Here is a 22,029-nt window from a genome sequence, read left to right as displayed (position 1 = left end):
TTCTCAGAGACAGATGGGCTGCTGGCCCTGACCACTGGGGTCTGAAGGGACTTGATTGCTTCAGTTAGGGACGCCATTGATTGCGACAAGGACATGACCCATTCTGGCAGAACTGCCCCAGCCTCTGCTTGAGGGGCAGGAGCCGGAGAGATTGCTGGGGAGCTCACAGGGGGGGCTCATGGGCACGTTCAGAGTCACAGGCCTCGCAGAGACAATTGCTCTGGGCATGTGGGAATGCAGCACGACAAGCTACACAAATGGTATATAGGACCGTGTGAGATTTGACCCTTCTAGACATAGTGATCCGTAAACGCTATACCCAGGGCCTTAGACTGGGAAAAAATAATGCTTCTGCCGTCAGGCTGGAGGGAGAAGCACTTACCCCAGTCCCTGTGTCCCCACGATTACAGTGTGAAACCAAGCACACGATGCGGAGCTGGTGTACCTTTATGCCCAGCTGTCCTCAGAAGGCGGAACTGCCATGATGCGATGTGGCCTGTAGTAGGCCTGAAGCCGGGGCCTCAATTTTCCCAGGGCGAGGAAAGGAGGGCGGACCGGAAGTAGACGCGCCGGAGCCTCACCGCGCCGTTTGCAGGGCGGAAGCCGGGCCTGATCGACCCGGAAGTGCACCAGTGGAAGCCAGGCAGGAGTCTGAAGCCTCTGTGAAGGCGCCGAAACTGCAGCGCCGACGGAGCTCTGGAGATTGCGGCGTCGCTATTACACAGCGTTAGATCGGCGCAGAAACGCCCTGAGCCTCAAGGTAAACTGCGCCTGTCAGGAGCCCCCCTTTTCCTGCCCTTCCCAGTTTCCAGCGTTTAAAGTAAGAGACAGCGGAGGGGAGAGCAGAGCGAATGACGGTGCAGGAACCCTAACTCCATTTCCTGAACCAGGATAAGGAGAGGGACCATCCACCACCCCATCTATCACCGCAGCAGAGCAGAGGTGTAGAAAATAAGGGTGGGTCACACAGACATCAAAGGGCACCTGTACAGCCTAGGGTCTAAAATACCTCAGGGTGGTCAGAGCCAAGTCCGGTGAGCGATCCCACGTCGCGGGAAAGGATACGTGGAGAATACTCGCACGTGCTTGCCCGTTGCTGGTTTTGAGGAGATCGGACCCTCAAAAGGGTCCGTCGCCCCTTCAATCCGTATAGTGTAGCAATGAAACAAATGGGTCCAAAAGATCCGGGACCCAGAGGTGTGCCTCCTTCAGACACTAAGCAAGAACTGGATTCTCTGGTAGCCAGTGTCAGGGTGTATACGACGGAGGAGGAGCTAAGCTTTTTTTATGTTTACTTAGTGTCAGCCTCCTGGCGGCAGAAGCATACACCCATAGTCCTGTGTCCCCCAATGAGGCGAAGGAGAAATTTGCTTTTCATGTTCTTTATATGAACTGATGCAAACCCCAAACCCCTTCTGCTGTTTTGGCACCTTAGGGGACCCTGCAAATGTTCCCCACATACTATTCTAGCAAAATCTTTGCTCCAAAAGCCAAATAGCACTCCTGCCTTATCAGCCCCGACGTGTGGCCTAAAGGTACCGTCACATTAAGTGACGCTGCAGCGATACCGACAACGATGTCGATCACTGCAGCGTCGCTGGAGAGCTGTCACACAGACAGCTCTCCAGCGACCAACGATCCCGAAGTCCCCGGGTAACCAGGGTAAACATCGGGTTACTAAGCGCAGGGCCGGTTACATACTTACATTCCCGGTGTCTGGTCACGTCCCTCGCCTTCAACTTCCCGCACTGACTGAGCGCCGGCCGTACAGCGGTGACGTCACTGCTGTGCTGTGCTTTACGGCTGGCCGGCGCTCACCAGTCAGTGCGGGAAGCTGACGGCGGGGGACATGACCAGACACCGGGAATGTAAGTATGTAGTGGTTTTTTTTCACATTTACAACGGTAACCAGGGTAAACATCGGGTTACTAAGCGCGGCCCTGCGCTTAGTAACCCGATATTTACCCTGGTTACCAGTGAAGACATCGCTGGATCGGTGTCACACACGCCGATCCAGCGATGTCAGCGGGAGATCCAGCGACAAAATAAAGTGCTGGACTTTCCCCAGCGACCAACGATCTCCCAGCAGGGGCCTGATCGTTGGTCGCTGTCACACACAACGATTTAGTTAACGATATCGTTGCTACGTCACAAAAAGCAACGATATCATTAACGATATCGTTATGTGTGACGGTACCTTAACAGTGGTTTCCAATGACATAGGAAATCACCACATTCTGGAGAAATTAACCCTTGTGCAAGTGACAAAATTGCAGCAAATAAAAAAAATGTCCCAATGTTATAACATTCTATGATGCACCTGTGTACTACACCCCTAGATTAATTTCTTAAGCAGTGAAGCTTCTAATATTGGGTCAGTTTTCAATTAATACATCTTTAAAATCTAATTAATTTTGTAATTCAAGTCATGGATAAATTCCATACCATTCACTCTGTACAGCAATTCAGGGTTCCGTTTAAATTACCCACTTCTTATGATGACTCGTTTTAGCTTCCCCAGTGCGTGATGGGACATTCAAACAAATCGTCATCTGCTGGCAGAAACTGCTGTCACTCCCCTTTTCACCCTGAAACAAAGAGTCATCTGGGTAGGGGGGATGAGGGGTTTTTAGACATCCTGACACTTCCCTTGCCACCCGGAATCGATGAGTCATTAGTGACACTCTAATCAGGGGCCGGTCCCTGCTTTGTCTCCCTTGTGCAGTGTCTCCCATTGTGCACAGTCTTCCCGTGTGTTGAGTGCAGTGTCCAGTCTCAACCTGCGCTCATTGCACAGGGGGAGATACTGCACAAAGGAGACCACTGCAGTTATACAGCAGAGACCAGCCCCTGAGTGACTTCTGAGGCAAACAAAGCAAGAAGAATGATGGGATGTCCCAGCCCCCCAGTGATTCTTCTTTTCAGGGCTGAAAGGGGAGTGACAGCAGTTTCAACCACCAGATGACGATTCGTTTGAGTATCCCATCATGCACTGGGATTCTCAAAAGATTCATAATAGGAGGTGGGTAGTATACACAGGACCTTAAGTTGCAGTACAGAGTGAAAAGTAGGGAATTTTACCAAATTTTTAAAGATTTATTAATTGATATTTACTTTTAGGTTTTGGACTAACTCTTTAAAGTTACTGGCTCCATCAGTAAACGATTAAAGGAGTTTTCCTTTTGGCTTGCAGTTGCTGAAAATATTCACAGCAATACTTACCCGCGCACTTGCTCAGAGATTCTTTACTCACACTGTGTACATCATCAAAGTCGCGGTGCCCAGTGAGTAGCCCGTATTTGTGAATACAAGTCTTCAAGGAATATTTCTAATTAAACAACTTGTTTGCCTTCTGCTATGTTATGGCTTCAGTTGTCTGATTTTTGGAGGCATGAGCCCACTGAATTGATGGAAAAAAAAGGACATTTGTGCTAGGAAAGTGCATCGCATAATGCTAAGATATGCTTTCAATCAACGTCTGTTATGAAACAATCTCTAAAGTTATCAAAGATACAAGAATAAAAGAAAAACAATTTTCCACCAATCATACCTTTATTACAAAATAAAATTACAACTAAACATTACTTAAAATAACAATAGTGAAACCTATTTGTCAGGAAAATATAGAAAGAATGTTCAAACGATTCTGAAAAAAACACTTCCAGAAAACAAGGTTAATGTGGAAAGGGTTGATAAATACATAGCAGTATAAGTTAGATTTCAGGCTGGACATACAGGAAGACAACCTTGTCAAGTATGGATACATAGTGGTCATGTAATACCATGCACAGAGATCTGGCTGAACAGAATATTAACAATCTAGATATTATACATAAAAGACTCAAAAGTATGATATCAAAATGTAAACTTCACTAGTACATCAAATATTTCCCCTGAATTTGATTCATATGAACAGTAAGCAACAGCACATAATAGGCAGATACAGTGACGACAATAAGGAGATATTCAGCTCAATGGTTTAAAGGTAGAAATACATACTGCAACACAAATAAATTGGAGTTGACAAACCATATTCCATTTATTGTCATTATCGAAAGACCATAACGAGACTTAAAACAGGATTTCAAATGAAATTAACATTTAAAAATCTGATTTAAAAAATGGAGTAAAAAAAAAAACAGCAACTTTAAAAAAGCAAACCGTACTCGCCTCTGGTCCTGTCAATCTTTGCTTACTGGGTGGAAGCAATGACATGCCAAACTCTTAATACTGCACAGGTTAGGTAATAAATGCATGATCCCACCAACCACTACAATGGGGTCCTGAGCCCCTATTCCAGACAGGTTTCCTTGGGGCAATGTTTATGCATGTGCACTACTATGCAACCGAGACTGCCACCTCCATCAGTCCCACAGACAGAGAATGGAGTGATCGCTCCTGGGTGCAGCTACCAGTCTATTCAAAGCTCTTCACGTATAGGGGTTAGAGTTGCTAGTTCTTGTGATCGGTGAGACCCCTAACTAACATACATACATTTCTCTTACATCCAGTGGATAGATTATAGATTAGTGTTGAATAATCCCTTTAAAGGTACTCTGCAAAATATGATCTTGTCTTTTCTAAAATGAGACAAATGGATAAAGGAATTTTGGAGAAAGGAACTCTGGGAAGGTCATCTAAGATCTTTATAAATTCTATAGCGCCTTACATTGAGAAGGTCAAATCTGGTCTAAAATCTGTCTACTCAATCCAACCAATCATTACTGCGATCACTAATCAGTTAAGGCACATAAATGTGCCATTAATACAAATATTAATTTGTAGCACAGTGTCTTAGCTACACAACCACAGTGGCTCAGTGGTTAGCACTATTACTTTGCAGTGCTGGGGTCCTGGGTACAAATCCCACCAAGGACATCTGCAAGGAGCTTGTATGTTCTCCCAGTATTTCTGTGGGTTTCCTCCCATACTCCAAAGACATACTGATGTGGAATTTGTGAGCCCCAATGGGGACAGTGATAATAATGTATGTATAGCATTGCGGAATATATTGGCATTATACCAGCAAAGCACAAAAAAAAAAAAAAAAAAAAACAACCTTTGCAATAATAACTACCAACTGACAAAAAATATTTTCCAACCCTAAAGAACAAATTTTCATTGATCAGAAATGATAAAATGTAGTGGCATCAACATGGCTATTTTCATCAACTAGCAGATTGGTACTTTTTGTCATCTCTATAATCAGCAAGATAATGTTTTTATTAAAAAATGCATAGACTTTACAGAACCCATAGATAATTAGACAAAGATTTCAGAAGAGCACCTCTCAACTAACTGTATGAAAAATAAATTTAATGGGAACCTGTCACCCCCAAAATCGAAGGTGAGCTAAGCCCACCGGCATCAGGGGCTTATCTACAGCATTCTGGAATGCTGTAGATAAGCCTCAATGTATCCTGAAAGATGAGGGAAAAAAAGGTTAGATTATACTCACCCAGGGGCGGTCCCACTGCGGTGGGTGTTGCTGTCCGGTGCGGGCCTCCCATCTTCTTATGATGATGTCCTCTTCTTGTCTTCTTGCTGCGGCTTCGGCTCTGGCGCAGGCGTACTTTGTCTGCCCTGTTGAGGACAGAGCAAAGTACTGCAGTGCGCAGGCGCCGGGGCCTCTCTGACCTTTCCTGGCGCCTGCGCACTGCAGTACTTAGCTCCAACCTCAACAGGGCACACAAAGTACGCCTGCGCCAGAGCCACAGCGTGAATACAAGAGGACGTGATCGTAAGAAGATGGGAGGCCCCGGACCGCGAAGCCTATCGGACCGGACCGCAGCGGGACCACCCCTGGGTGAGTATAATCTAACCTCTTTTTCTCCTCTTTCAGGTTACATAGGGGCTTATCTACAGCATTACAGAATGCTGTAGATAAGCCCCTGATGCCGGTGGGCTTAGCTCACCTTTTGGGGGTGACAGGTTCCCTTTAAGGGGGTATCCCAAAGGTAACAAACTATCACATAGCCACACGATAGGTGATAACTAGAGTTGAGCAAATATGTTCATGTTCCCTCTTATTCGGCAAGCTATAGCACTTACAGAATAAGCTGCAGAGGGAACCCAGCTTCCCAGATCGCGCTGGCTGATCAGCGCCGCAGCTGCATGTGTCACGACTGTGTCACTGTCACAGAACATGCATGGCGAGCCTGTTTGTTAGAAGCCGGGTTCCCTCTGCAGCTTATTCGGTAAGCGCTATAGCTTGCCGAATAAGAGGGAACCCGAACATACTCGCTCAACTCTAGTGATAACTATTAGATAGTGGGGGTCTAGAGAGCCCCATCACTGGAAGAACAGAGGACGTCTATAACCCACTCTATCCAAGCTTGATGAAACTGCTTGATAAAGCCAAATACAGCTCTAGGATTTCACTAGCAGTCCCATGGAAATTAAAAAGGAGATCTCCAGCTGATGCATGCTGCCCAAACCATGGGCGGCATAAATCGAGGACAACATGAATTTAAGACTGATTCTCTTATTGCTGCCAGAATTGTTTTACTCAAGAAAGCTGTGGCTTTTCAGAGCAAACTGATGAATACTTTTAAAAGCTGGCCAAAAGGTATCAGGTGACTAGTCAAAGAGGCAGGCTCCTGGCACTTCTTTCCCAAGCCATTTGAGCAACAGCGCTCTCCCTACACAGGTGTATTGGGAGAGATTGGTCAGTTAAGGGGAGCGAGGAGCAGAGAAGCCGCTGGGGACCTGCTTTTCAGACTTGATTTATTCCTGGCTGTATCTTAGGGTTCGCTCCCATTGGCGTATAAAACAGACGAGTGCAATGACCGAAAAAAGGTATTGCACTTGGAGCAACCCTATTCAATGAAGCAGGCAGTGCAGATTTACATATTTTTTCTCAGCTACATTTGGCAAGAGAAAAAAAAAATTGCAGCATGCTGCAATTTCATTCCGAAATCTGAGGTGTGAGGAGAAAAAAAAGCGTATCGGATTTTTACAGATAAATTACAGTCACTTAGCATAGGAACCTGTGAATGTACATGATTAATAGCTGCAGAGTAAAAAAAAAAAACAGATTGCATAAGGACAGCACATGGATGAGAAGAGAGAAAAAAAAAAAATCACACCACTTCTCTGGATGAGAACTAGATAGGTTTTTTTGTGTGTTTAGTGTGAGCGCACCCTTAATGTAGGTTTACTTCGAAACGTTTCAGAATAAATCATAGCTGCAATCACACTAGACCGATTTTTATGCTATTTTTGCAACAACAAAATTTTTTTTGCGATCTGCTTCTGGTACAGGATAGGCAGTTAAATACTGAAAATGTGTGCACAAGCCCGACTCAATTGACCAATTAGTTCTGGAGATATTGTAACCACCGATTTGAACAAAAGCAGTTTTGAGAAAAACGCATTCAAGTTTTTTTGTACTTATTACGCAGAGACACGTTTACTTCCAATCAGCTATTCCGGGACTGTAGAATGATCCTTCCTGATGCTCATAACATTTCGGCAGAGATGCTCTTTTTTTCTGTGATGAGATCTGTCGTCTCGAACAGAGTCAGATGATATATGCACACAAGGCCGACGGGAGGCTCCATTGTGTGCCGTGTGGTCCAAGCACCGAGTGCGTGCCGGCCAACTTTATACTGCGCATAGAGCTACATAGTTTTGCAGATATATTCTCCACACTAAATACATGAACAATATGGGGGGGATATTTATTTTTTCTCCGATCCACTAGACTAGACCTCCTTAAAATCTTAAAATGGAGTGGCAGGGCACATGCACAACCATACCTCCATTCAAACAGGAGATAGAAGTCCTCTTTCTGGCAACTAATGTGGTTTTCAGTGGTCAGACCACAACTGATCTAGCAGCTGTCACCTATTGTGTGGTAGAATAACTTGAATATCCCTTTAATGTACAAAAAACACACATTTTACATGATGACTTTCATAATGTAAGACACCAAATGGTTAACAACCACAAAATTCAAAGTGCAGAAAATAATATACAACATACTACATATGCACTACATAATGATTCACAATATGGCAGTGACTGGTGGGGTAGCACCTGTGACACTTAGGATAAAAAGGCAGACCTCAACAATGAATTAGAACAAGGGTGCAAATGAGGAGTTGTTGGCAGCAGTACAGAACACATCCAACTTCATAGCTGGTTCACATGACATGTAGGTAAAAATCAGGAGCAACCAAAGAACACCATAATCTCCAGTTCCTCAGTGTGGTCTGGCTTTCTCAGTATCACAATATATAAGGTGGTTTGAGCAATATGAGTAGACATGTAAACCGAGCATACATAAAAAAAACTTACTGAATTGTAACATATAAATAGTTGCCCTGCAACTTGCCATACTGTACTATAATACTAACATGTTATGACATCCTATGTACATATTATGTAAATACCCATCTTAAAGTCAGAAAATCTCAAGTCAGCTACTTTTAAAAATTTCTGCTTAAAAAATGCTTACATTAAGCATCCCATCAATTTTAATGCAGTCCGCAATTTTTGTGCACGTGTTTTTTTTACCACGAAAAAACGCATCGCAGAAAAAAAACACATGTTCGTTAATGTTGTGGACTTTTCACGGATTTGCCACTGTATTATTGCATTGGGAACCTCTGACAAAATCTGCCAAAAAACGCGCAAAAAAAAGGGCAAAAAAAACGCGAGCGGATTTCCGGCGAAAGTAGTCCGGATTTGCACAGGAAAATTCTGCTAACTTTCCTGAATGTGTGCACATAACCTAAAAGTGTACCTTCAGCTCTTTTCACATACTATAGCATCCCTCAATAAAACACCTTCCTCATACAGGTACACTGTTATAAGGTACATCTAAGTGTCACCAGCTTACAGGTAGTACTAGAAGCCATGGGACTTTGAGTTAACCTAGACTAAGCAAAGAGAAGGGGTCCAAAGACAGAGCCTTGAGGGACAGCAATAGGGAGGGCGGAATGAAGAGGTTCTTTGGGAATGGGAGTCCTTAAATGTGCGGTTAGTAAGGTATGAGGAGATCCAGGAGAGGACAAGGTCTTTGATGCCAAAGAAAAGTAAAGTACTGTAGAAGGAGAGAGTGGTCTACTGTGTCAAAGGCAGAGAACAAGACTAGAAGGAGTAAAGAGAATTGTCTGTTCACTTTGGCGGTAAGTCTCTAATAATTTAGGTTAGTGCAGTAGTAGGGATGGAAGCCAGATTGAAGGTTGTCAGAGTGAGTTGGATGAAAGATGGGAGGAAAGTTCGATGTGGATGTGCTCAAGACATTTGGAGGCAAATGGGATCAGCGATATTGGACGATAGCTGGATGTGGAGATAGGGGTGATGGATGGCTTCTTCAGGGTAGGTGTGATTGTTGCATGTTTTAAAGAAGGGGAGACACTAAAGGTTAATGATAGGTTAAAGAAATGTGTTAGAGTTGGGATAAGCATTGCGGTGAGATTAGGGGTCAAGCGCACAAGTTGTGAGGTGTGATTTGAAGAAAAAACGAGTAAGCTTTCTTTTAGTGGTGATTGGAAGGAAAGTTATGGGGGGATGGGTATTAGTCTGCTATATGGAGCGGTTGTGGTGGTTGAGCAGTAAACACTTGCCTGATTTGGTCGATCTTGTTCTTGAAATGTGTGGCAATGTCGTCTGCAGAAATTAAGTAGAATGAAGGGGGCAATGGTGGGAGCGTGAGGGAATTAAAAGTGTTAAATAATTGTTTGGGGTAATGGGATAAAGATATGAGAGTTGTGAAGTTGTCCTGTTTAGCAGACTTGAATGTGAAAGCTGCTTGTGTGCAACTGTGTTTTCGTCTGCAACCCTGGACACTTGCCAAAAGTTTTTAAAAAGGTTGATGTGCCAGGGTTGTCTATTGATTTGTTGTTCTCTGGCATGTATGAGATGGGCGACTATGTCAATAGTGATGCTGATGTGTGGCGTTGTAGGAAACAGTGCACTGTATGTCATGGAGTGAAGATATGGAGCACAGCTGGAGAACAGTCAGTGTGTGAACATCTAGGTGATTTACTAACATTTTAATTGATATGTAAATGAGTTTGAAGAACTGTGTGTAGATGTGAAGCCTCTGTCACTCCAGCTCTATGCTTTGTCTACTCCTGCTTGACTGACATCCTCTATGCTGTATGATTTCAGGCAACAGAGTGTCAGTAAAGCAGAAGGAGTCAATGATATGCAGGGAATAAAGACAGTTCTTCAGCCTCATTTGCATACCAATTCAAATGCTAACTGGACAAGCAGACTGGCCATGTAAAGATATTGCTGAACTTGTCTCTGAAAGCTACATGCACACATATTATATAGGTATATAGGGTGTGAAACCTGCTGACAAGAGTATAAGTGAGTATGAGCAGATTTGTAATATATCTCATCAGACAATCCTATTCTTTCCTCCCCTTACAAGTCACTTTTTCCCCTCTCCACTACATCTTGAATTTATCATCCACCCTGAAAAACAGCTCAAATCTATCTTGGTCAAACCAAAATTGACTGCTAACACACTTAGGGTGTCATGCTACAGCTCCTATAATATTCTATGGAGAGAGGCGAGGAGTACTCAGAAAAGTGGGACACAAACTAATGCTGCATTTTCAAGCAACTATTAAGCCTTCGTGCTGAATTCAGTCACACAGCCCTGCTTTATAATAGGATCCATGTTGCTGTAAGTGTTTTTAGTAACGTTGCAACTTCTGAACATGTACTACACAGAGAAAGAGCAAGAAAGCAAGCTCTTCCCTGGAGTAAAACTTGATTATCTACTAGGTCACAGCTAAAGACTGGACTGACCATAACCAAGCAACATTGCCACAAACTGCTTGGTAGGCTACAAAGAAGGTACATTTTTGACTAAAGTTTCACTCAAAATGGACTGTTCACCAATTTTTTCATATGTTGAACTGGACACAGGATGTAATAGTGGCTGCAGAGCGAAATAAAACGTTTCCTTTCTTAAATTTCACCTTAGTTGCAGAGATATTAGGCTAGTTTCACATTTGCGGTTAAGTCCGCAGCGTATCGTCCGCAACCGCAAACGCATGCAAACGTCTGATAATGCAGCGTTTTTTATCCGCATCGGCTTACACATTATGGTAAAAAAAAAAGGCAGCGTTTGCATGCGTTTTTACATGTGTTCGCGCTTTTTATGCGCATGCATTTGATATTTCCAGGAGGGTGTGTCTTTAATGGGCATGTCTAAATCAGTTCCTGGACATGCGCAGTCCGAAGTACGCAAGCGCATCAAACGCATGCGTATGCAAACATGTGTACGCATGCGTTCCCATAGACAGTAATGCGGGTTTTTTTGCCGCATTCCTTGCGCTAACAACCGCATACGTTTCTAGGCGGCAAATTGACGCCTCTAAAATTACTACATGTAGCGTTTACCGCGCCAAGCCGCAGACGACTAAACAACGCATGCGTCGCCAAACGTGGCAAAACGCAACCAATCGCAGACACCTGCGTCTCTAATGTTAAAGATAGGAACACACGACGCATGCGAAAATTGCGCACAAACGCTGCAGACACAACCGAAAATGTGAAACCAGCCTTAGCAATCAAGATATTTGGCACCTAATCAGTTAATTTTCATTAAATCCAACTGGATGTTACCAGATTATTTTTACTGTGGGCGTGTACTTTTCCCCCAATCAAGGGGAAGAACAAGCCCCCCACCATACCATAGATAAGGTTTCTCAGTGTGAGGTATATGATCGACAGCAGAGATCTCCTGCTCCAACCAACAGCATGAGGCAGTGTGGGGGGAGTGGAAGCATGGCTGAGTTTCCCTGGTTCACATTACAATCCCCATCAGTTCTCCGCCTCTGCTATAATGCCCTTCGCCCACACTGCCTGCCCAGTGTGTCAGTAATCACACTTATGTCTGCCATGCTCATGCAACTTGTTACTGCTCTGTAGAGAGAGCAAGTTTAATTTAGCTCTGCAGCCACCATTACATTCTATGACCAGTTCAAAATGAAAACAAATGGTGAAAGGTAGTAGTCGGCTTTTCATTTAAACAAGAAATCTAACTCTTTAAAGAAAAATAAATTTAAATATAACACACATGCTTGTAGGTGGCGTTTAGCAGCAACAAAGAATTTTGAAAACTACAGTAATACTGAATCGTTACCAATGATTCTTACTGTAACAAAACATTAGTGTATGTATGTTCCAAATGAAAGTGTTTCAGCATATCAGTCTGCCTGCCCAGCTAGGAATACAGATTGCGCCCACAAGACAACATCAGTGTTTTGCATAATTATTTGAGAAGGGGAACCTGGACAAAAGAAAATACTAATCACTCCTTTTGGTAAGTTCCTATCCTGGTTTTAACTTGCAAAAAGTGATGCAAAATAGTGACAAAAATACAGCAGTGAGAAAGTAGCCCAACGAAGACTTCCCAGTTCTTATTTAAAAGTTAGCCATTGGTTTATTAGGGAGAAAAAAATAAAAATAAACAATACATCACTCACCTATAACAACATCTCGTGCACATTAGGCTGATTGGCAAAAGCATGGCAAGGTTCAAGTTATGCTGGTGTAACGGAAGCAGTGTCCTTTAAAATGGTCCCATCAGTTTTCAACTACACAATAGTTTGATCTCCCCTTTAGAAAACTTCTTAAAGAGGAACTTTCACCAGTCTGAGCATGCAAAACTGGCCACATCATGGAGCCTGTTGCTATGCCCAAGTGGCCATTAGAAGATACTTATCCCTTGGGGGCATTAACTTTTCCCCTGGATCTGATTGTCCAATCATTAACATGGAGTGACATGAAAGGAAAAAAGACCAAGCACCTAAAAAAAGTTCAACTTCAGCTTTCCCTGTGTGAGTCATGTAATGGCAAGGCTCTCCTCATCATTAATCTGTGTCAGCTTTGGCAAAGAGTACAGCAGAGCTTATGTGCCATTACAAACACCTCTTCCAGTTTTCATTTCAGGAAAGGCCACTCACTCCCACACTGACTGCTGAGAGATGAAAATGGAAAGAGGTGTTTGTAATGACACATATCTTTTCTACTCTTGAAAGTAGACATCAGCAGTGAGATCAGAGGAGAGAAGTCCCATGTGTCATTACATGTCTAAAGGTACCTTCACACTAAACGACGCTGCAGCGATCCAGACAACGATCCGGATCGCTGCAGCGTCGCTGTTTGGTCGCTGGAGAGCTGTCACACAGACAGCTCTCCAGCGACCAACGATGCCGGTAACCAGGGTAAACATCGGGTTACTAAGCGCAGGGCTGCGCTTAGTAACCCGATGTTTACCCTGGTTACCAGCGTAAAAGTTAAAAAAACAAACACTTCATATTTACCTTCCGCTGTCTGTCCCCGGCGCTGTGCTTCTCTGTACTGGCTGTGAGCGCCGGGCAGCCGGAAAGCAGAGCGGTGACGTCACCGCTCTGCTTTCCGGCCGCTGTGCTCACAGTGAGTGCAGGAAAGCACAGCGCCGGGGACAGACAGCGGTAGGTAAGTATGAAGGGTTTGTTTTTTTAACTTTTACGCTGGTAACCAGGGTAAACATCGGGTTACTAAGCGCGGTCCTGCGCTTAGTAACCCGATGTTTACCCTGGTTACCAGCGAAGACATCGCTGAATCGGTGTCACACACGCCGATTCAGCGATGTCAGCGGGACGTCCAGCGACGAAATAAAGTTCTGGCCTTCTAGCCCCGACCAGCGACATCACAGCAGGGGCCTGATCGCTGCTGCCTGTCACACTGAACGATATCGCTAGCCAGGACGCTGCAACGTCACGGATCGCTAGCGATATCGTTTAGTGTGAAGGTACCTTAACAAGAAAAAGCCATATCTAGGCTTCTCTAGGGGTGTCTTGTTTACCACCCTTGTGTGTCACTTCCTGCTTATGATTGGTCAACATTATGCAAAAAGTACAGTCTCTAGAGAAAATATCTGCCAACACACTCTTAGGCTATGTGCACATGTTCAAGATGTCTTGCAGAAATTTCCTGAGCAAAACAGGACATTTTCTGCAAGAAATCTGCATGTGTTTTTTTTGCGGATTTTTCCGGAGGTTCCCAATACAATAATATAGTGGAAAATCCGCAAAAAAAAAAAAATCGCAAAATTAATGAAAATGCTGTGTTTTTTACCGCGATGCGTTTTTTTCGCGGAAAAAAAACACATGTGCACAAAAATTGCGGAATGCATTCTAAATGATGGGATGCATAATGTATGCCTTTTTTTCGCGTTTTTATAGCGAGAAAACTCAAATTGATTCAAATTTATACTAGTATCTCCACAACGGAGATGAGAAACTAAATAACATAAGCTGCATATTATTCAAATGTGCAGCCACTATTCCATCATGTGGCCAGTTTAAAAAGCTAAACTTGATGAAAAGTCCTGCTTAAGAGAGTCCATTTACTCAACAACATGCCCTATAAAGAAACGATCCTCGGAGACCTTTAATTTGCCTGAAGCCACGTTCATATGGCAGTATTTGGATTGCAGTTTTGCATCAGTATTTGCATGTGGAAACCAGGAATGCACCAAAAAAAAAAAAGTGGAAAGATTTACAACTCTTCTGCATACTGGACCGACAACTACTTTATGGCTTACAAATACTGACACAAGATACTGACCAAAATATGAAAGTGTGAATCAAGCCTAAGCCTTACTGTAAGAACAGTAGGAGCCTCACTTTATATGAGGGGGGAAATAAAATAAATTGTGTACTCACTGAAGTACCGTAGTAGTATACCAAAGAACCATCTGTAAAGCCAAAGGCCTCTAGTTCTAGTGTTCAGGCTGAAAACGTATGTATACAAAAATACATATACCAACGTTTCCAAACAATTTTCACCGTATATAACATTCCCAGATATAACATCTGAAGAAACAGAACAAAGCCTCAGGATTCCCCTTTTCACCATTGTGACGTCCACAGTTCTAGGGCCAACACTGCAGAAGACGGAATGTTGGATTTCGAGTGCAATGATTTTACAGCCAGTGCTGTCTACTAAGAGGTTCCTATAGTGTCATTTTTTGCCTTGGTTCCGCATGTAGCTGACCCCTCAAAGATATAGTTGGAGGTCCATGTTTAAAAAGCTTCAAGATGAGGTGGGCAATCTAATCATATCCATTTTAAATGATAACAAGTCTAACATGATTCCTCCAAAATTACCACTTTCTGTCAACACTTCATATTTTGAACAGGTCAGGCATTGTATTTGGTGACAGCCAGAAGTATTCAACCAAATTATACTGCATGTGCCCCATGAAAAAGCCAAACACCACATCTGACACATTGTGTCTACCCAGCATAACTCTGGATAAACAAATGACAATAGCCCACAGCATTACAAGCATCCTGACCGGCACAGCTAATACCAGGTGGTTAAGCATAAAACGAGAAACCATGGCAGCTCGTGTAGCATGGCCTGATGGAAAGGAGTACTTGTCCACAGAGAATGTAGCAAACATGTCCATGCGGTTCTGGATAGGTCTACGACGCTTCACTATTCCTTTCACGATTCCCACAAGAATGAGATCCAACAGTAGTGCTGCCAAGAAAAAGAATACCGGTAAGCACATTAGAAAAAGTTGAGCCTTCATAAAGGTTTAAGTTATAGAGCTGTTCCTTACTACTGTTCTTCACTTTAGATAACAGAAGGTTAAAAAAGTAAGGTAACGACTTCTCTTTAAAAGGAACCTGTTGCCCCCCAGGCGTTTGTAACTAAAAGAGCCACCTTGTGCAGCACTAAGGGTACCGTCACACAGTGGCATTTTGATCGCTACGACGATCTCGCTGTGTCTGACGCTACTGCATCAGGGACCCCGCTGAGAATCGTACGTCGATTGAAACTTTCGTTTGAAACTTTCTTTCGTCGTCAAGTGTCCCGCTGTGGCGGCATGATCGCATCGTGCAACAAAGGTGTGCACGATATTGTATACGATGTGCGCATAGTAACCAACAGCTTCTACATCGCAAACACGTTATGAAATTATCGCTCCAGCATCGTGCATTGCGAAGTGTGACCACAGTCTACGACGCTGGAGCGATATTGGAGCGATGCTGGAGCATCACGGATCGTGCCGTCGTAGCGACCAAAGTGCCACTGTGAGACTGCACCTTAAGGCTGCTTTCACACTTCAGGTTTTTTGTTTCAGGCTAAATCCGGCTCTCGGGAGAAAAACCGGAAAAAATAAAAACCGGAACCGGTTTTTCCCCCATTGACTTGTATTATCGCCGGATTGCGCCGGATGGCCCAGTGTTCCTTCCAGTTTGATGCCGGATCCGGCGTACACTCGATTCCGGCGTCTGGAAAAAACGTCTATAATGCTGCATTCTGACAAGGTGGCTCTTTTAGTTCTTATTCCTGGGGCACTGATGAAATAATCCTTTTTGAAATTTGTCCCTCAGACCTTGAAATCGTCCCGGAGGCAGGTCTTTCCCCCTTAATCCAGACGCCTCACAGCCGTCATTAATGGCCTCTGCGCGCCGGGCGCCGCCTCCTCTTCCTTCGTTAGCTTCCCGATGCCTGCGCTGTAAGTTCGAAGGGCAGCGCAACTGCGAATGCCAAAAAAAAAATATATATATAACAGCGCAGGTGTCAGGAACGCTAACAAAGGAAGAGGAGGAGGCAATGAGTGATGGCTGTGAGGCACCTGGATTAGCGGGGAAAGACTTGTGGCAATTTCAAGGTATGAGGGACAACCTTCAAAAACGATTATTTCAGCAGTGGCAGGAACAAGAACTTAAAGAGCCACCTTGTCAGAATGCAGCAATAGTGCTGCACAAGGTGGCTCTGGGGGGAGTGGGGGTGACAGGTTCCCTTTAAAGGGGACCTGTCACAGTAACCTACAGACAGTGTCAGGTCGGTGAAAATTAGCTCATAAATAACATTTCCCACATGTGTACTATACATTAGCACAATTTTTGAACCAAAATATTTTTGGGTCAGGAAGTTATAAGGCTTAAAAGATGACCTGCGATTTTTCATTTTTTCAATTAAATTTAGGAAACTATTTTTTTTTTAGGGACCACCTCACACTTGAAGTTACTTTGAGGGGTATATAACAGAAAATACCCAAAAGTGACACCATTCCAAAAACTGAACCCCTCAAGGTACTTAAAACCACATTCAAGAAGTTTATTAACCCTTTGGGTGCTTCACAGGAGCTGAAGCAATGTGGAAGGAAAAAATGAACATTTATCTTTTTAGTCACAAAAATGATCATTCGGCAACAATTTGTTTATTTTCACAAGGGTAAAAGGAGAAAATGATCCACTAAAGTTGGTGAGCAATTTCTCCTGAATACGCCGATACCACATATGTGGGGGAAAACCACTGTTTGGGCGCACAGCAGGGCTCGGAAGGGAAGGAGCACCTTTTGAACACAAAATTGGCTGGAATTGAGAGTGGATGCCATGTCACGTTTGAAGAGACCCCTGGTGTGCCTAAACATTGGAAAACCCCACACAAGTGACCCCATTTTGGAAACTAGACCCTTTAACGAACTTATGTAGCTGTGTGGTGAGCACTTCCAACCCCCAGGTGCTGCACAGAAGTTTATAACATCGAGCCGTGGGGGGAAAAAAAAAAAAAAAAAAAAAAAAATCACATTTTTGCCACGAAAATGATCTTTTAGCAACGATTTTTTAATTTTCACAAGTGTAAACTGAGAAAATGGTCCATTGTTGAGCAATTTCTCCTGAATACGCCGATACCCCATATGTGGGGGAAAACCACTGTTTGTGAGCACGGCAGGGCTCAGAATGGAAGGAGTGCCATTTTGGATTGCAGCCTTTGATGGAATGGTCTGCAGGCATCATGTTGCATTTGCAGAGCCCCTGATGTGCCTAAACAGTTGAGAACTCCCAAAAGTGACCCCATTTTGGAAACTAGACCTCCCAAGAAATTTATTTAGATATGTGGTGAGCACCGTAAACCTCCAAGTGCCTCACAGAAAATTATAACTGAGTGATGAAAATAAAAAAAAATAAAAAAATAACATTTTTTTCCACAAAAATGATATTTTAGCCCCAATTTTTTTTATTTTCACAAAGGTCACAGGAGAAAATAGACCACTAAAGTTGTTGCACATTTTCTCCTGAATACGCCGATACCCCATATGTGGGGGAAAACCACTGTTTGTGCGCACGGCAGGGCTCAGAATGGAAGGAGTGACGTTTTGGATTTGCAGACTTTGATGGAATGGTCTGCGGACATCATGTTGCATTTGCAGAGCCCCTGATGTGCCTTAACAGTGGAAATCCTCCACAATTGACCCCATTTTGGAAACTACACCTCTGAAGGAATTTATCTAGAGGCATAGTTTTATAGTAATAACTATAATGCTTTTAGTTTTAGTGTATGAATTTATAATGTGGCGGTATGTGTAAGATGTGCTTGGTACATCAGATTATAGATGTGTATACGCTTTGAAACAATCCTTAATGCAAAGGCCAGGTTTCACAATCGTAAGTTGTGTCCATTTGGATTCCTTTCTTGGAGCATACTCTGCACCGTTTTTGTGATCAGCCTGTCCTCGCTGCTTGGGGAACCTGTCCTGGGAAATGTTGACTTGGAACAATACGGGCACTATCAGATTCAGAAGTACTGGGGCCCTCACCTCCCCGAGTGCCAAACATTAGGGCTTTGATGACTTCCTCCTGAAACTGAAGGAAGGTCCCCTTATTGCCTGCAGATCGGGACAGCCCAAAAGCATTGGACAGTGCCATCTGTACAATGTTCACGGCCAATTTTTTGTACCATACTTTGGCTGTTCGCATGGCACTGTATGGTTGGAAGCTGTTGTCACGGTGTATGGTGGTCAGGATAAGGACGCATCCCTTTTGTCCTTATACTTGACCACCAGCATGTTGTCGCTGCATTGGGCTCTGCTTTCCCCTTTTCTCAGCATTTGCCCAATTAGCGGCATAGGGAGGCCTCGCTGATTTTTCCGCACGGTGCCACATGCAGCTGTACCTCTGGCAGAGAGGGCCTTAAAAAGTGGGATGCTGGTGTAAAAGTTATCAATGTAGAGGTGATAACCCTTATCCAGCAGTGGGTGCAGCAATTCCCACACAATTTTCCCAATCACCTCTAGGATGGGGGGGCATTCAGGGGGGTTAATCTGGGTGTCCTTACCCTCGTAGACCCTAAATCTGTGGGTGTACCCTGAGGTACTCTCGCACAGTTTGTACAGCTTTATTACGTACCTGGACCTCTTACTGGGCAGGTATTGTCGGAATTTTAGCCTCCCTTTGAAATGAACGAGAGATTCATCGATAGCGATGTCCCTCTGGGGTGTGTACACCTCAGCAAATTTTCTGCTGAAGTGTTCAACCACAGGCCGAATTTTATATAGACGATCAAAGTTAGGATCGTGTCGAGGAGGACACTGCGCATTATCACTGTAATGCAAAAATCGTTGGATCCCTTCAAATCGTGTCCTTGTCATGGCCATGCGGAATACCGGTGTACTGTAGAGAATATCAGTACTCCAGTACTGACGAATCTCTGTTTTTTTTTATCATGCCCACATGCAGCACAATTCCACAAAATGTCATCATCTCTGTTGCATTTACGGGGGTCCATCTGGCGTATGATGACATGGGATTTTGGGTGAAAAATTGCTGGGCATACAGGTTCGTCTGGGCCACCATAAGATTTATTATTTCCTCACTGAAAAAGAATTTGAAGAAGTCAATTTCAGTGATGCCAGTGGTGTCAAACTGGATCCTGAGCTGCTGCTGAAATCCGGAATGACGGGCTGAAAATTTTCGGAGGGTGCAATCCATACGGTATCGAAGTGCTGCAGGAGTAGCCTGGGTCCTAGGACGCCTTGTTGGGGGTCCTTCCTCACTAGATGAGGAGGAGGAGGAATAGAGGAATGTGGGATCTTCCTCACTGGCTGAATCCGTGTCGGACGCAAGGATGGCGTAAGCCTCCTCTGATGAATAGGGCCTTGTTGACGAATGGAACATTTTTATTTTTCTTCCCAAACCCCGGGGATGTGTATGTAAGTGTTGCTTTTACACGTGTAATGTGTGGGGCTTGTGTATAGGGTACTCTTTATTATAACAAAACAGAGAAAAATGAAGTAGAGAGGTAAAATGTAGAAGAGAAAATGTAAAGAAAAATCAGATTTAAAAAAAAAAGTTTGTATAAAAAATAAACAGACGTTCACTACACTAATGCCCTCCCTATAAATTTATTGGACACATTCTTTTTTACAAAAGAAAAACGGACGTCACCAACAATATGACGTACGCTCCCCTAATGCACTTTTGATACAAGAAAAAAAATAAAAGCTACCTCCCTACCTATAAAACTACTCTACTTTTTTTTTCTAAAACAAGATCGGTCGTCACTAACGCTGTGACGCCGGCTGTACTAACACTAAAACTACGCTGTACAATTTTTTTTTCTCTAAAAGAAGATCGGTTGTCACTAACGATGTGACGCCGGCTACGCTACCTTGCTATGTCTAAAACTATGCTGTACTAACTACTATTTTTTTCTAAAAAAAAAAACTTGGACGTCGCTTAGACTGCGAAGTCCGCTACACTAGCTAAAAAAGAAAAATTCCCGTGGCGCAGTCTCTGATCAGCAGCGATACTGATCAAACTGCTGCGGACACAGAAAGTCATAAATGCTCTGCGCGGGACGACGCGCACAGAAAAAAAAACCCAAAAAAGTGGCCTAAAAATTCAACTGCAGGGAGGAGAGAGAGGGGGGCACTGGAACAGGGAGTGGGTAAGGGAAAGGGGACGTCAAACAGGGACGCTGACTACGGTACTTTGCTGTGTCTGAAACTACACTGTACTAACTAAGATTATTATTTTTTCTAAAAAAATAAATAAAATCGGACTTCGCTTAGACTGCGAAGTCCGTTACACTAACTAGCTAAAAAAAGTCCTGTGGCGCAGTCTCTGATCAGTAGCGATAATGATCAAAGCGCTGCAGACACAGGAAGAGCACGTATGCTCTGAGCGGGACGCCGCGAACAGGAAAGAAGCGCAAAAAAGTGCGCAAAAAATCAATTAGAGGGAGGAGGAGGGGGGGTACTGGAACAGGGATGGGAAAGGGGTGGGGGAGGTGCTGCTGCTGTGATCACAGGAGTCACACAGCAGGCAGATCACAGCACAGCACAGATCGCAGGAGATCAGCACAGGAAGGCAAGGAGATCGCATTGACGATCGCACTGGCCAGCAATGGAATCTTTTCTCAGGTGAGACAGAGGGGCTTAGACCACTGCTCTGCACGCCAAATCTGAGGTAAAGATGGCGTGCAGGGCGGTGATCGCTATTTTAAATTAACCCCTTTGGCGCTGATTGGCTAGAAGCTATTGTTCAGCCAATCAGCGCCATAGGGGTTAATGAGGTTAGGTGACGTGGCGATCACCCCACCTACTGTGACGCCTGTGATTGGTGCTACGTCACAGCACCAAGCACAGCCTGTCACATGCTTTTTTATTTACAACTTCATTGTCAGCTTTGCTGTGATTGGCTGGTGAACTCTCACCAGCCAATCACAGCGATCGCCGACGCGGGGGGGGGGGGGGATACGGATAAGCTCCTCGTGGTGACGTGCCAGGATGGTCTGCTGTCAGAAACAGCAGCCATCCTCATCCGGTCACCGCGCGATGCAGCACGGTAACCAGAAATAGCAGTGCCGTACTAGTACCGCGGTTTGCGGGAACACAGTTCCCGCAAAGCAGTACTAGTACGGCGCATGTCAGGAAGGGGTTAATAGGGAAAAATGCAAAGTACTACATCTGGGCAATAAAAATGAAAAACGCATATACAGAATGGGAGGAATAGAGCTAAGCAACAGCACATATGAAAAACACTTGGGTATACTAATAGATCACAGATTGAACATGAGTCAACAGTGTGATGCAGCAGCAAAAAAAAGGCAAATGCAATTCTGGGATGTATTAACAGAGGCATACAGTCTAGATCACGTTAAGTCATTATTGCCCTCTACTCCTCTTTGGTCAGACCTCATCTAGAATACTGTGTCGAGTTTTCGGCACCACATTTTAAAAAAACATCAACAAATTGGAGCAAGTTC

The 22,029-nt window shown here is 44.0% G+C and overlaps 1 protein-coding gene across 2 annotated transcripts in view; it reads right to left on the bottom strand.

Moving 5' to 3' along the window:
* Positions 1-14,054: 14,054 nt before the first annotated feature.
* PLPP6 (phospholipid phosphatase 6) overlaps positions 14,055-22,029 on the bottom strand; it is a 73,840-nt gene continuing 65,865 nt past the window's right edge. For both annotated transcript variants that reach the window (XM_069737222.1, XM_069737223.1), the window contains one exon: positions 14,055-15,507. In XM_069737222.1, the coding sequence (XP_069593323.1) occupies positions 15,146-15,507 (362 nt within the window). In that variant the 3' untranslated portion in view covers positions 14,055-15,145. The remainder of the gene's footprint in view (positions 15,508-22,029) is intronic.

Source organism: Ranitomeya imitator, chromosome 8, assembly GCF_032444005.1.
Source record: "Ranitomeya imitator isolate aRanImi1 chromosome 8, aRanImi1.pri, whole genome shotgun sequence".
In the NCBI taxonomy this organism is placed as follows: Eukaryota; Metazoa; Chordata; class Amphibia; order Anura; family Dendrobatidae; genus Ranitomeya; species Ranitomeya imitator.
The sequence above is the reverse complement of the archived record's forward strand: the minus strand, read 5'-3'. Positions and strand labels throughout refer to the sequence as shown.